The following is a 16,637-nucleotide window of genomic DNA, read 5'->3' as shown; positions in this document are numbered from 1 at the left end:
AGGAAGGCAGCAAGAGCTGGGCTTGAACTCACAGGGACCGCATTAGTGAGAGACTCCTGGATCAATACGCTTCGCTCACGCGCTAACCAACTGACCCACGGAGGTCCCTCCAATAAGATAAGAAAATGCCGAAAAGTCAGTAAAGGGCGTTCCAAGTCGATAATCGCAAGATCTATTTCCAATACAACGTTTAACACTAGCTCCCAAAGACAAAGGTATGTAAGAAATTATAAAAATGGGAAATAAAGCCGGTAATACACAAGAGAGAAGCGGTCATCAGTTTTCAATGATGCTGGGCAGACAGTTGATATACCAAGCATCAATTCCATATCAAAGTTCAAATTCGCAGTACATGAATGAGTTCCATGTCAAATTACAATTACACAAGGTATCTCAGTCGTGCTTTAATGGCAACTGTTTATAAAGGCATCATGCAGATGTAATAAGCCTTTACAGCCGATCGCCCCAGGTTGATCGGTATTAGATACAGTTCGAAAAAGACGAGCGTTACAGAACTTAACCGAACAGATTGTGATTCAAAAGTAACGGACGATTACTTCTATCCCGTTAATATGTAAGGGTCTCATACTACAAGAGGCGGTATCCGTGATGTTACACATGACATGCTAGTCTGTATAAAATCTGTCCACAAGACAACTGGTTACACTCGGCAAGCAGCGCCATCTGTGTAACTACCATGTACGCGATAGATATGTACATAAGGATAACCGCGCCGTCTATGTGGTTGATCACAATGCAGATCGCCAGAGATTCTGAACGCTCTGTCCATTCCTGCCAACGAGAGTGTTATACTCATTGTAAAATTTGAGAAACTTAGAATGAAGACGTTTGATGGAGTATCCTTGACACACTAGTTTTTGAACTAACAATTTGCGACGCAGATTAAAGTCATCACAATTTACGCAATATCTGACAAATGCTACAAGGCGAGATATGTAATACGCCATGTGCAGGACCCTTTGGTATATTGTTATCCAAATAAGGATATATTCCTGTATCAAAATTGAAATTATCCCTTTTGTCGTAAAAGCGGCGTGAAAGGAGACTTTGCTGATCTTTGTACAGATATAGATCCAAATAAGGTGTATCATCGAGACTATCTCTTGTCTCCTTTAAGTCCAGTGAAAGCGGATAGATTTCCTTCACCGCTTCAGCAATACTTTTAAAGTTATTACTTTCAAGTAGTTTCTGCATATAGTCGTATTCATATGAAAACAGGAATAGGTCTGCCAAAAGAGGCGCAGAATTGGTATCCATTCGAATACCTATGCATTATTGGTAAATGGTATCCCCGAATTTCACATAGATGTTATTAATGAGAAATTCAAGTAATTGAATAGAAAATGAAACATCCTACGAGTGGCACCCTTTATAAATAGTAGAACTAAAAACAGCCTTATTGCTTCTGACGTTAATTTAACGGTGACCTGTTTTAGTAAATAGCGAGGCAAGTAACGACGATATTCTTCCAATAAGATCTTTGTGAGTAATTGTAGTATAGAAAAGTACCATGTGGATACGTCTTTGGACGGTATATGCACATGAGCATCAAGTTCTTCTGTAAGACGTTTGGAGTTGTTAAGAATCCACATGTAGTTGACACCTGAATTTTTTCCTATGGCACAACAATACTTATTCCAAAATGACTTTACTTCCTGTAACGCTCTCGTAAGTAAGGTTGAAGAGTTTGGTGGTACAACTTCTTAACCCGCAATAAATGGAGCCTTGTATGGGGATTTATGCATTTTAGGAAACCAGTAAAGCTGTGGTATTTCTGTATGACGGATAGGTATATTTAGGCGCCTTTCTTTAAGAAAGGTTTTGTATTATATAGTTCCTCCAGAGTACATGTAGTAGCAGAATACGTGGATGTTGCTGTAGATGTATATAACTTTTGGACAAGAATTTGACAATAATAATTATTGCACATAAAGATGACATTATTAGGAGTCTTGTCTGCTACAGTGATGACAAATTTACTATGAAGGTCAGCGAGTGTTTCTTGCACAGTGGGATCCTTCAGAACGTGTTTAACCTTAGGTAGAGCATCAATGCCTATATGGTGTGTAGCTAAACTAACCTTCTTTTTGACAATCTCAAGCCAAACTTTAAGTACGAAGAATCCACTTTCTCCCGTTTTGACCATTTTTAACACATTCCTCAAGCGCCAAAATGATATTTATTTTGTTAGATCTAATGTTGACATTTCTAAAAAAATGTTGACAAAATTAAAGGCGATGAAGCGAAGAGGCAAAGTTGCGTTGTGAAGGGGTGAAGAGATGACAATCCGAAGTTACAATACAAAGAGGCAGAGTTGCATCGCGTCTTCGCCTCTTCCAATCCTAACTTCGCGTTATCGTCTCTTCGCTAAACCGCCCTTGATATTACTGGGGGCATACTGTGACCCTTACAGGCCATCATATTGACACGAAATGAATCAGATCGGACTGGCGGAGTCGACGACGGTAGGTTTAACGACTCAATCAGTGAATCAACCAAAACCCAAGAATAAGTATAAAACATCGTCGGACATATGAATACGAAGAACTAGTATTATTGTTTAAAACCTCACCTCCTTGTCTTTTCACGTGAAGTACTTCCGCTTGGGATTCAACTATTCCAAACTTTACATCAGTGATGTAACTAGGGAGGGGAGGTAAATCAGTTCTACTGGCGTAGTAACTTTCCCATGTGATGTTTAATCTATTGAAAAAGTAGAGGTTTGTCCAGAACACCTCCGACCTGCCCCCTCCAGGAAATGTGGCGTCCGTCTCTATGGAGTAAAACAGCTCGGAAGTTGCAGGGTCAACCACGTACATGACCGTCTGTGCTGTAGGTACTTCCGGCTGCTCTCCAGGCTCTAAAACAGTTCAGCAAAACCATTCATGGTTCCGCTCATAACATAAGAACTGATCACTCAACCACTTACTGATAAAATATACCCTAATTCTCCGTTTAAACAACTTCGTGATTGAGTTATCAGAGAGCCAGTCTAATGGCCGAAATGTCTGGGAGACGATTTACGGTACGTTATCATAAATCTAAAACCCTACACTAAAAAAAAATAAACTGTTAAATTTAATAGAAAGTCTGTTATCTGAGTGATGCTAGAATGTATTTTGTCATTGCAGCAGATTGTTCTGTTAAATATAACACAGATATTCTATTAATTTAACATTAAGATTCTATTAGACTAACAAATTATTATGTTCAATATGACAGAATATTGTGTTATAACAGAATGTATTCGACTATCACTCAAACAACATACTTTCTATTAAAATTAAGATATTCTTTTTTTTAAGTGTAACAACACTGTTCCAGGCTCTAAAACAGTTCAGCAAAACCAACACTTAGCGGAACTGTCGAGTCTTGTTTAAGTGTAACAACACTGCTGACCCAATGTGAGAGCTGGACAAGACAACTGTGAAGGAGATTAATAAATGAAATTTCTACAATTAAATAGTTAATTGAAACTAATCTTTTCCGAAAGTTGGTAAGGCAACAGCCGGGACACTGGAAAAAGATATACCGGTTTGTCATGTAAGTGATTCACTGCGCATTTTCTTATTCAATCAACTACAAGTCAAACTACAAGACCAGAGGCCACTTTCACAAAATTATGTAAGTTGTGTTTCTCGTAACTTTTTTTTCGCAAAACAGGTTGTCTGGGAAATAGTGCCTTAAGGCATTTACGAGAAAAGTTACGAAAAGTGGATGTACGAAATTTTGTGGATGTGGGCCCTGGATTGTCCGGAGTATATAAACCACCGACCTTCGGGACTGGGTTTTGCTGAGAACAGTACCTTCTTACACTTGTAATATCGTCCCCGTTCCCTGAGCGGAACTGTCTAGTCTTCGACAGCTGAATTTGTTAATTTATTTGATAGGTGTTTTACGCCGTCCTCAAGAATACTTCATTTGTGCGACGGCTGCCAGCATTATGATGAGAGGAAACCGACAAGAGCCTGGGGGAACTATTGGCCATCCGCAGCTGGCTGGAAGATCTTCCCACGCACGGTCGGAAAGAAAGCTAGCATGAGTTGAACTTGAACACAAGTACGCGAACCACCTCGACCACGGAGGCCCTATCGAGAGCTGAAGACTCCTTTCAAATAATTATTGATACACTTACCAAATGTAAGGCAGGAGGCTCCGTTAAATCCATGTGTACACGTACAATCGTCAGTGTTTGCACCGCAGGTGCCAGGGTAGCAGGGTTTGAGGTAGGAGCACAGCGCTGTTTATGAAAAAGACATACACTCTGTGTAAGAATATGAACTGTGATTAAAAAAAAACTATACGTTTTCCTGTATAGTTAGGAGGTTATTCTATGGCCTGTTTTTTCACTTGAAATGCCGAAGGATTATATAGCAACAAGAGATAAAATTAAGTTGTTAATACGCAACCGCGAAATTAAGGTTACATTATAATATTTATTTATTTATTTATTTATTTGATTGGTGGTTTACGCCGTACTAAAGAATATTTGATTTATACGGCGGCGGCCAGCATTATGGTGGGAGGAAACCGGGCAAACCCAGGGGGAAACCCATGATCACCCGCAGGTTACTGCAGATCTTCCCAAGTACGACCGGAGGTTATATTATAGTAAAACTTGGGAACAATTTCAAACATGGCACTATCAGAAACAGGGTTTCTTGATCCTGGGGTAAACCACCGCCAGCCACGAGAACACAGGATAGTAAATCACCGCCCGTTGCCAGTACACAGGACAGTAAACCACCGCTCGTCGCCAGTACACAGGACAGTAAACCACTGCTCGTTGCCAGTACACAGGACAGTAAACCACTGCCCGTCGCCAGTCCACAGGACAGTAAACCACCGCCCGTCACCAGTACACAGGATAGTAAACCACTGCCCGCTGCCAGTACACAGGACAGTAAACCACCGCCCGTTGTCAGTACACAGGACAGTAAACCACAGCCCGTCGCCAGTCCACAGGACAGTAAACCACCGCCCGTCACCAGTACACAGGCAGTAAACCACCGCCCGTCGCCAGTACACAGACTGTAAACCACCGCCCGTTGCCAGTACACAGGACAGTAAACCACCGCCCGTCACCAGTACACAGGCAGTAAACCACCGCCCTTTGCCAGTACACAGGGCATTAAAGCACCGCCCGTCGACAGTACACAGGACAATAAACCACCGCCCGTCGCCAGTACACAGGACCGAAACCCATCTGGCGAGGGCTGAATTCGGGTCTTATAAATCAAGAGAAGATTACTTGCGACAAACCTTTAAACCGATCGAACCAGCGAGTTCTCTTCACAGGATTGTCTAAACAATTGACTACCTATACAGATGACAGCCTCCGGGCCAAAGCTGTCTCATGTTTGAACCCAGCGTCTGACCAGAGAAATGGGGTTTTCCTACCGACCGAGAGGTGAAATATTATTGAGGTCAGTGCAAAAATCCAACGAAATAAAACAAATGGCATCTCCCAAAACTTCATTGGCCTCTACTTACGGTTTGCGCAAAGGTCGCCATTAAAGCCTACCGGGCAAAGGCACTTGTTTGGACTTTGGCAAGTGCCTCCGTTGTAACACTGCGGCAGACAGACGGTTGAAAGAAATAACCACATAATCTACATATATGTATCTGAAACAAATAATCACATACTGTATGTACATGTAGCTGAAACAGATAATCACATAATGTACATACATGTAGTTGAAACAACCACATAATGGACATACGTGTAGCTGAAACAATCACATGATGGACATACGTGTAGCTGAAACAATCACATAATGGAGATACGTGTACCTGGAAAAAATAATCACATAATGAACACAGTTGACACAGATAATTATACAATGTACATACATGTATCTGAAATAGACAATCACACAATGAAGACAGCTGAAACAATCACATGACGAGCATAACTGTAACAGACAATCATAAAATGCACATTCAAGTTGCTGAAACAAGCAATCATGCAATAAACATATCTGAAACAGACAATCGGATAATGAAAACAACTAAAGCAGATAATCGGATAATGAGAACAGATGAAGCAGACAATCGTAAACTTACCATAGCTAAAATAAGTAATCAGAAATGGAAACAAGCAATGTCATATACTGGTCGACGTTGTATGTATGAAATATTCATGAGCACGACGTGAAACACCAAAACAATTAAATAAATAGATGACTAAATAAATTTAAATAAATTAATTAACTGTTTAATATATACTTACGTATGTTGCAGACGTGATTACCATTATGTTTCCATCCAGGACAACAATATTGTGATATGGAGTAGATGGTTTCCCGTCGATATTTGTGTTGCCAGCAGCTAGGAACAGTAAAAATACGGGTACGTGTTAATTTATCGGTACTTTGTGATTCTTTTTTATATTTGTGTCCGTAAGTGGGAAGGTTTGTCAGCAACCTGTGGATGGTCGTGGGTTTCGTCCGGGCTCTGCCCGGTTTCCTCCCACCATAATGCTTGCTGCTGTCGAATAAATGAAATATTCTTGAGTACGGCGTAAAATATCAATGAAATAAATAAATAAGTAATATTTGTGTCTCAAGAAGCTGAACTTGATTAGTTAATTGATTGACTGATGTTTATTTAATGTCGTGTTCAAGACTTTTGCGCTTATGATGGCCGTGAGATTTATTTGTGGAAGAAACCGAAATAAACCACGGAGCTTTGGTAGATAGGGTGTACAGATGTATGTTGGACAAGAAGCTTTGATGCAGAGCTGATTCGTTTTGTGTAACCAGTGTTTATGGGGTATGCACTGGTCTCAAGTATTATATCGTCAGGCATGAAGACAATATAGCATGGCATGCAGTCCGAAATATAGGAATGCTTGCCAACAGATGCCACAATGACGCAAGAAATTTCCACCTAACATAACCGTTTTTTTAGCCGTCCAACATCATATAAAGTCTAGCTACCATGTTTGGATATCATGTACATCAATGGCTTCATGAATATCGGCCACGTGGTTTGAAACCCCTTTTCAACTTTCACTTTGACACCGATTGCTTTCATCTATGAAGTCAAATACTGCACAGATTTGTTGGACACATTGGATTTAGTGATCGTACTGGATTCGGTGGCCATGTCGGCATTTTTACCCTCTTGGGTTTTGTGGTCATCTTGGATCTGCTGACCAATTCTGGATTTAGTGACCATCTTGGATCTGGTAGTCAACTAAAATCTGATACGAAACTAAGATTAGCTGGTCACGCTCCAAAATGTTACACAGGAATTATGGATTATTGTCACTTTGTTAAAATATTGTGATTGAAAAAGTGTAAATCTATTAATGCAAATATGTAAATATAAATGAGTAGATGTTGTGGCATGACTTACCCCCACCAATTAAAATTGCAATATCTTACTACTCGGTACGTTGTTACCTTTGTAGAACAGACATGGCTCCTGTAAAAAAAACAACATAATCATAACAATATAAATAGGCTGTTGCAGAAATGCTAGTATGACATTGTGCTGGTGTCATCTTGTCCGACGTACCACGTATTGTTTCCTACCCAGCAGTACACGCTACCGACATCGGTCATAACAAAAGTCATTTACTTTTGTCTGATTATTGGTGATGTCTGTAATATGGGCACCTATACCTTCTTATGACATCCAGATTAGACAATACATAAATAAATAGTAAATTAGGTCAAGAAAAGTAAAAAGTTTATGAAAATAATGAGTTACTTGTACAAGATTCCTAGGATTTTATTTTTATGCTTTCCAACACAAACAATCCATTAAAATTCCACTGGACCGGCCCTCTCAGAAATGAATTAAGCACAGAGCGCTGTTGACGTCGTGCTCAGGACTGCTTCAATTACTTTACAACGGTAGGGTCTATGTGTGAAGAACACCAGGAAAATCCTGCTAGAAACCACTGCCTTTCCTAACAGGCTGAGTCTGGACCCCATTCATATTAGGAGGGCTGCGCGGAATTACCTACCTTGAGGTCACTCTCCCGTATAAAAGATGCGTTTTTAAGAGTAACATGTGATAGGTTGGGGGTGGGGGTGGGGGTGGGGGTGGGGGGTTACCTCAGAGATTGGCTAATGGCAAGTTTCGAAGTTAAAAGGACATAAGCTTGTTGAAGATCGAGCTTTAAAATACATTTTAATGTTGTAAACTTATTTGGAAAGCCCGGCAGTATAGAAGATATGTATCTTTTCTAAATTCATTCGGAGGCATGCTTCAATAGGTGTGGTTCCATTTCTCTTAGTTTAACACTTCAAAAACTGATCTCTCGTTACGTCAAAGCTGGGCCACTATAACAGATGTTACATTAGTCCCAGCGCAAAGTCACTGTCAAGGGAGGTAATTCAGAGCAGGTATATTTGGCCAGGCTGTTCATATAATAATAACCCAGTAATAAAAGCCATGCATTGCAGAAAAATTAAACATAAAATAATGTAAAATTTAAATTAAAGATTGTGAAACGTTGCTTCTTTGTAAATTCATAATATGTTAAATATTTATCTCTTGATTTTTCGCGTTAGGGAGAAAAGAACATCTGAAATTAAGTTTTGTCAATATATTCCAAAATATGATCACAATTCAGCTTTGCATATTTCGGTATGCATTTCCATACCATACCACAATACTGACATGATATGCAATTTGACAATTATACATTACAGAAACACGGCGTGCATTGCAGTAGCATGGTACAACACTAACGTGATATGCAATCTGACATATATACCATTACAGAAACTCGGCGTGCATTGCAGTAGCATGGTACAACACTAACGTGATATGCAATCTGACATATATACCATTACAGAAACACGGCGTGCATTGCTGTAGCATGGTACAACACTAACGTGATATGCAATCTGACATATATACCATTACAGAAACTCGGCGTGCATTGCAGTAGCATGGTACAACACTAACGCGATATGCAATCTGACATATATACCATTACAGAAACACGGCGTGCATTGCTGTAGCATGGTACAACACTAACGTGATATGCAATCTGACATATATACCATTACAGGAACTCGGTATTCATTGCTGTAGCATGGTACAACACTAACATGATAAGCAATCTGACAATTATACCATTACAGGAACTCGGCATTCAATGCTGTAGCATGGTACAACACTAACGTGATATGCAATCTGACATATATACCATTACAGGAACTCGGTATTCATTGCTGTAGCATGGTACGACACTAACATGATAAGGACTCGGACAAGTGTACCATTACAGGAACTCGGCATGCAGTGTGGTAGCATAATACAACAAAACACTGACCTGATATGCAATAATATAAAATACCATTAGCAAAACTTTATATCCATTGATGTGGCATGGCACAACACTTACATGGTATAAAATCTGACAATTATAACATTACAGAAACCTGATATTCATTGCTATAGCAAGGTACAGCACTTACATGGTATACAATAAGACAAAGTATAGCGATGTCGAAACCCCATATGCATTGTACATGTAAGATCATGGTGCAATGTTCACCTGATAAATATGTACACGGTGCCTTATTAATTATACCTAAGCTATGCATACAGACTGCATCTGACGTAGAATGCCACAACAGAGGCGTAACTTATATATACATACACTCACCACAGTGTAAATACCCTTATACGTAGTACGTATTTGTCCTGTCAGCCATTATTAACCAAGATAACCTTTGCAGCGTGAAATGTACCTTGTCTAATATTTATTACATGTCCACCATGAGAAACTGTCATGGTGCTTTTGTGTTTGACAGCCCTGTTCATATATTAAAGTTCAAGTGTTTTTATCTCAGAACATCGCTGTGTGTTCATAAAACAGGATAACAGGGTATTCTCCATTGAGGCTCAGGTCAGGTCGAGAGTGTACCGTTAGGGGTTTGGCTGGGTCGTGCACTATCTACTTTTTATTTGATGTGTTGACTTTAAATCAAGAGGATCAATACTTAACTTCCTTGATTTTTTAGTTGCCTGTAGGTAATGTGTATGTATACCTTATTCTACCCCGGAGTCACTGATATGCTTGAGGTTAAACTAGTTTTAAAAAACCCAATGCCACACATGTCACGAAAGCTAGGCGTCAACACAGACATTTCTATCCGAGCCGTCAACCAAAATGGACGTTCCATGTCAAGAACCGCAAGGCCTAATCGCCACCTTCCCACCCTCCCCCCGGCTCTCCAAAACGCTCAACACCCCCCCCCCCCCCACAAAAAAAATTGGGATTGAAATCATGGAAAGAGAAACCGTCAACAACTCTCAGTGATGTTTGAAAGGCGCAAGAATATTAATTTTAAGAGCATGAATTAAATCATTGTCAAAATCGTTTACCATGCTATCTAATCAAAATATGTACCTCAGTGGCGCTTTGATTAAAACTTCCCACCAGAACGTTATATCGTTTACCATGCTAGCTAATCAAAATACATGTATGTACATCAGTGGCGCTTTGATTAAAACTTCCCACCAGAACGTTATATCGTTTACTATGCTAGCTAATCAAAATATGTATCTCAGTGGCGCTTTGATTAAAACTTCCCACCAGAACGTTATATCGTTTACTATGCTATCTAATCAAAATATGTACCTCAGTGGCGCGTTGATTAAAACTTCCCACCAGAACGTTATATCGTTTACTATGCTATCTAATCAAAATATGTACCTCAGTGGCGCTTTGATTAAAACTTCCCACCAGAACGTTATATCGTTTACTATGCTATCTAATCAAAATATGTACCTCAGTGGCGCTTTGATTAAAACTTCCCACCAGAACGTTATATCGTTTACTATGCTATCTAATCAAAATATGTACCTCAGTGGCACTTTGATTAAAACTTTCCACCAGAACGTTATATCGTTTACTATGCTATCTAATCAAAATATGTACCTCAGTGGCACTTTGATTAAAACTTTCCACCAGAACGTTATATCGTTTACTATGCTATCTAATCAAAATATGTACCTCAGTGGCGCTTTGATTAAAACTTCCCACCAGAACGTTATATCGTTTACTATGCTATCTAATCAAAATATGTACCTCAGTGGCGCTTTGATTAAAACTTCCCACCAGAACGTTATATCGTTTACTATGCTATCTAATCAAAATATGTACCTCAGTGGCACTTTGATTAAAACTTCCCACCAGAACGTTATATCGTTTACTATGCTATCTAATCAAAATATCTACCTCAGTGGCGCTTTGATTAAAACTTCCCACCAGAACGTTATATCGTTTACTATGCTAGCTAATCAAAATATGTACCTCAGTGGCGCTTTGATTAAAACTTCCCACCAGAACGTTATATCGTTTACTATGGTAGCTAATCAAAATACATGTATGTACCTCAGTGGCGCTTTGATTAAAACTTCCCACCAGAACGTTATATCGTTTACTTTGCTATCTAATCAAAATATGTACCTCAGTGGCGCTTTGATTAAAACTTCCCACCAGAACGTTATATCGTTTACCATGCTATCTAATCAAAATATGTACCTCAGTGGCACTTTGATTAAAACTTTCCACCAGAACGTTATATCGTTTACCATGCTATCTAATCAAAATATGTACCTCAGTGGCACTTTGATTAAAACTTCCCACCAGAACGTTATATCGTTTACTATGCTATCTAATCAAAATATGTACCTCAGTGGCGCTTTGATTAAAACTTCCCACCAGAACGTTATATCGTTTACTATGCTATCTAATCAAAATATGTACCTCAGTGGCACTTTGATTAAAACTTCCCACCAGAACGTTATATCGTTTACCATGCTATCTAATCAAAATATCTACCTCAATGGCACTTTGATTAAAACTTTCCACCAGAACGTTATATCGTTTACTATGCTAGCTAATCAAAATATGTATCTCAGTGGCGCGCTGATTAAAACTTCCCACCAGAACGTTATATCGTTTACTATGCTAGCTAATCAAAATATGTATCTCAGTGGCGCGCTGATTAAAACTTCCCACCAGAACGTTATATCGTTTACTATGCTAGCTAATCAAAATATGTACCTCAGTGGCACTTTGATTAAAACTTCCCACCAGAACGTTATATCGTTTACCATGCTAGCTAATCAAAATATGTATCTCAGTGGCGCGCTGATTAAAACTTCCCACCAGAACGTTATATCGTTTACTATGCTAGCTAATCAAAATATGTACCTCAGTGGCGCGTTGATTAAAACTTTCCACCAGAACGTTATATCGTTTACTATGCTAGCTAATCAAAATATGTACCTCAGTGGCGCGCTGATTAAAACTTCCCACCAGAACGTTATATCGTTTACTATGCTATCTAATCAAAATATGTACCTCAGTGGCGCTTTGATTAAAACTTCCCACCAGAACGTTATATCGTTTACCATGCTATCTAATCAAAATATGTACCTCAGTGGCGCTTTGATTAAAACTTCCCACCAGAACGTTATATCGTTTACCATGCTAGCTAATCAAAATATATACCTCAGTGGCGCTTTGATTAAAACTTCCCACCAGAACGTTATATCGTTTACTATGCTATCTAATCAAAATATGTACCTCAGTGGCGCTTTGATTAAAACTTCCCACCAGAACGTTATATCGTTTACTTTGCTATCTAATCAAAATATGTACCTCAGTGGCGCTTTGATTAAAACTTCCCACCAGAACGTTATATCGTTTACTTTGCTATCTAATCAAAATATGTACCTCAGTGGCGCTTTGATTAAAACTTCCCACCAGAACGTTATATCGTTTACTATGCTAGCTAATCAAAATACATGTATCTACCTCAGTGGCGCTTTGATTAAAACTTCCCACCAGAACGTTATATCGTTTACCATGCTAGCTAATCAAAATATGTACCTCAGTGGCGCTTTGATTAAAACTTCCCACCAGAACGTTATATCGTTTACTATGCTATCTAATCAAAATATGTACCTCAGTGGCGCTTTGATTAAAACTTCCCACCAGAACGTTATATCGTTTACTATGCTAGCTAATCAAAATATGTACCTCAGTGGCGCGTTGATTAAAACTTTCCACCAGAACGTTATATCGTTTACTATGCTAGCTAATCAAAATATGTACCTCAGTGGCGCTTTGATTAAAACTTCCCACCAGAACGTTATATCGTTTACTATGCTATCTAATCAAAATATGTACCTCAGTGGCGCTTTGATTAAAACTTCCCACCAGAACGTTATATCGTTTACTATGCTATCTAATCAAAATATCTACCTCAGTGGCGCTTTGATTAAAACTTCCCACCAGAACGTTATATCGTTTACCGTGCTAGCTAATAAAGATACATGTATGTACCTCAGTGGCACTTTGATTAAAACTTCCCACCAGAACGTTAGTTTATGTCCGCCGCTTTAGGTATTATTCCACAGTTATTTATTTTTTTATTTATTTATTTATTTTATCTATTTCGTGTTTTACAACGTACTCAAAAAATATTTCACTTATACGACGGCCGCCAGCATTATGGTGCGAGGAAACCGGGCAGGGCCCAGGAGGAAACCCACGACCATCCGCCGGTTGTTGGCTGACTTATTCCACAGTTCAGTTAATGTGTTACTGTAAAACTCATGAACGAACCATGAACATTGAACGATATTCGTTAATTACAAAGTCTTGGTATATGACAGAGAGAAATAATGTAACGATGTATAACAGTACACGTCACTCGTCACAGCGCATGCGCCTATCTCCTCGTTCGCGTTACATCTCGCCACCACTAACAAACATTGTACAAGTCCAAGGTCACTGGGGTCAAGGCGACGAGGCAGGACATGAACCCTAAGACAAAAACCTCCATCTCAACATTTGTTTCAATTTAGACTTGATATATATGTAATTTCTTTTGTCTAAAGTATGCGTAATTCCTGAGTTTTTATTGGTGAATTTTGATAAAACTCAGGAGATGACCATTTTTGACGTTGAGGAGTTCATAAAGTAAAGAGGCGTCAGTTATGCCTCTGGCACGAAATACAGTTGAAACGTTTTTTATGACAAATGAGTTCGAACTGGAAGATCGTCATACTCTTCCTTGCGATTGTTGACTTGTCGCAAAACTTGAAATGATGATAACTGTAGACGTGTACTTTGGCATATTTAACGGTGTAAGTTTTAAAATAGAGCAACACTCAACGCATGGTTCAAATCGTGTCGGTGAGTTCAGACAGGGTTAAACTCGGGCTTTTGGAGATTATCGACCAGGAAGGGACCTGGACATAGATCACGTGAGAGATTCAAAGCAATCAGTGTTAAATGACCCTAAATCGTGTTAAATAAAGCATCTGCGTGTTATATTTGAATATGGTCGTCAAAACAGACATTTGAGCACCATTGGGCGTCAATCTCGTGTAAGATCTCGTGTATTATATTTCACATTTGAACTCTGTATCATGTTGAATATATCATTGCCTCTTTAGATATATGAATTGTTGCAATAAAATCGCAACTAAGATATATATTTATGATAAATGAGAACTAATGAACTAGCGTGGTATACACAATCTGCTTGCTGATTAATTTTATGGGCCTATTAAACATTTCCTGCGTCTTCGCGACCTCATCGAAAACAGTTGACGCCTTCTCTGTACATGACAGTCTTAAGTCCTTATATTATTGACTTTTATGGTTCTCGTGATTTGTGTTGAACTTTTTTTTTTGGATATTACAGATTTTGATTGTAAACTCGGATATTTTCGTAGCAAAGTTTTGCAGATTTAAAAGTCTGGCTCATTTCGTTGTGAATCTAGATACACGACCTCGTAAATTGGTGAAGAAATGTTTGGTACATTTCAAAGTGAAATTAGAGACACCTGTTCGTTAAGAGCCACAGGAAAGATGTGCACAGGCAGAGGCTTGCCAGTTGGTGGAGGAAAGTGCTATAGATTTCAATGAGAAACTAAGGACATAAAGGCGCACGGAAATTTCGTTGGTTTCGACCCAACGCTACACGTAAAGTCACGTGCTGATATAATTGCAGACGAATATCTTGTGGATTTGAAAAGGCAATGCTGTATGTCTTTCATCAAAGTTCAGCAAATTTGCATAGGAAAGTCGTGTTTTCGGTAGGAAGATTTAGGCATAAACTTACTACAACTCACGTATCATAGGGTTGTAGACTTCAGTTTTAGGCTGGATTCACATGCAGGTAAATTTGCTTAGAAACATCTTGTTGAATTCGTTGCAATATCGCGGAGTGTACAGAAAAGTGCTGCGAAAGTATAGAGACACAGATTATGTTCATATTCCTTAAGGTATCGGCAAACCGAATCATTCTTATCAGCTTAGAATCTACGCTAGCCGGTAAAACATGCCTGTGGTTACTTGACAATCAAATGGCCAAATAAACCGTAATCAAGACTGGCAATGCGTAAATAGGGATAAAACACCTCGTCAGCCATTACAATAAGAAACTTTTTAAAAGTCAGTTTTGAAACTTGGAAAATTGAAAATATAAAATGTCGAATCAGTTTCGTCCCTTTTTTCCCCTGGAAATGAAACGTACATTACGGGAGCACCATTTTGGAAGAAAAAAAGGATATTAAAACAGTGCAGTAAAACAACAGAAAGCTAAACTTACCCACTCCAGGCTTGTATATTTATGGAACATTGTGTCAGAAACAAAAACCCACAACAGACCAACGCATTTGAAGCACGCATTGTCAAACACCAAATTTTGACAGTACTAACAATGCTCTATCCCTCCTGTGTCATTGTTGCCGAGCCTCTGGGGTTCGTCACAAATGCTCGACTTTAAACCACGTTTTTGTTGCAGCTTATCTGTATAGATTTGATTGGCCGATTAAACATACATACCATCGTTAACACGAACATTGTTATCTAACTCGGTTCACTCTGATTTTTTAAATATTTGCCAAGACCTAAATGTGCATTAATGTAAACGACACGCTGTGCTCATGTCTTCAAGGGGGGCTCCGTGGCTCAGTTGGTTAGCGAGCTAGCGCAGCGCAATAACCCAGGAGTCTCTCACCAATGCTGTCGCCGTGAGTTCAAGTCCAGCTCATGCCGGCTTCCTCTCCGGTCTGTCAGCAACATGCGGATGGTCGTGGGTTTCCCCCGGGCTGTGCCCGGTTTCCACCCACCATAATGCTGACCGCCGTCGTATAAGTGAAATATTCTTGAGTACGGCGTAAAACACCAATCAAAGAAATAAATAAATAAATCATGTCTTCAATGGCACCACGAATGTTTTAAACAAAAGATGTTCTGACCGGTTGGGTCCAGCCCTATACAGACTATCTAAGATGTAATAATTGGCAAGCCTCCAATATCAAACGGCCAGCATCATGGTGGGAAGAAATGAAACCCCAGGCATAGATACATATACTTTGCGTAAACCGGTCCCAATTATCTGCTTCATTTTGTTATCTTATTCTGCTTAAGCCATAGTGCTACATGTAGGAGGTGCTTCATTTGCTACCGATTAAGCGTTTAAATGAACAGTTAGAATAAACCCTTATCTGCGGTTAGCTGACAAGACGTCGTATTTCACCGGTTACCTGTGACCATACAACGTGTCACTGTTCTAGTTTTACTATCGTAAGCTTTTTACATTTGGTGGTTTCAT

General features: G+C 39.3%; 1 protein-coding gene across 1 annotated transcript in view; it reads right to left on the bottom strand.

Moving 5' to 3' along the window:
- The window catches only part of LOC135478236 (uncharacterized), a 38,653-nt gene extending 22,802 nt beyond the window's left edge, over positions 1-15,851 (bottom strand). The window contains exons 1-6 of the mRNA XM_064758508.1: positions 15,630-15,851; positions 7,384-7,452; positions 6,254-6,351; positions 5,515-5,610; positions 4,157-4,261; positions 2,594-2,881 (exon numbers count right to left, since the gene is read on the bottom strand). Coding sequence (XP_064614578.1) covers positions 2,594-2,881; positions 4,157-4,261; positions 5,515-5,610; positions 6,254-6,351; positions 7,384-7,452; positions 15,630-15,709 — 736 coding nt within the window. The 5' untranslated portion in view covers positions 15,710-15,851. The remainder of the gene's footprint in view (positions 1-2,593; positions 2,882-4,156; positions 4,262-5,514; positions 5,611-6,253; positions 6,352-7,383; positions 7,453-15,629) is intronic.
- Between the last annotated feature and the right edge of the window lie 786 nt (positions 15,852-16,637).

Source organism: Liolophura sinensis, chromosome 11, assembly GCF_032854445.1.
Source record: "Liolophura sinensis isolate JHLJ2023 chromosome 11, CUHK_Ljap_v2, whole genome shotgun sequence".
Lineage (NCBI taxonomy): Eukaryota > Metazoa > Mollusca > Polyplacophora > Chitonida > Chitonidae > Liolophura > Liolophura sinensis.
This window is presented reverse-complemented; position numbering and strand designations above follow the sequence as displayed.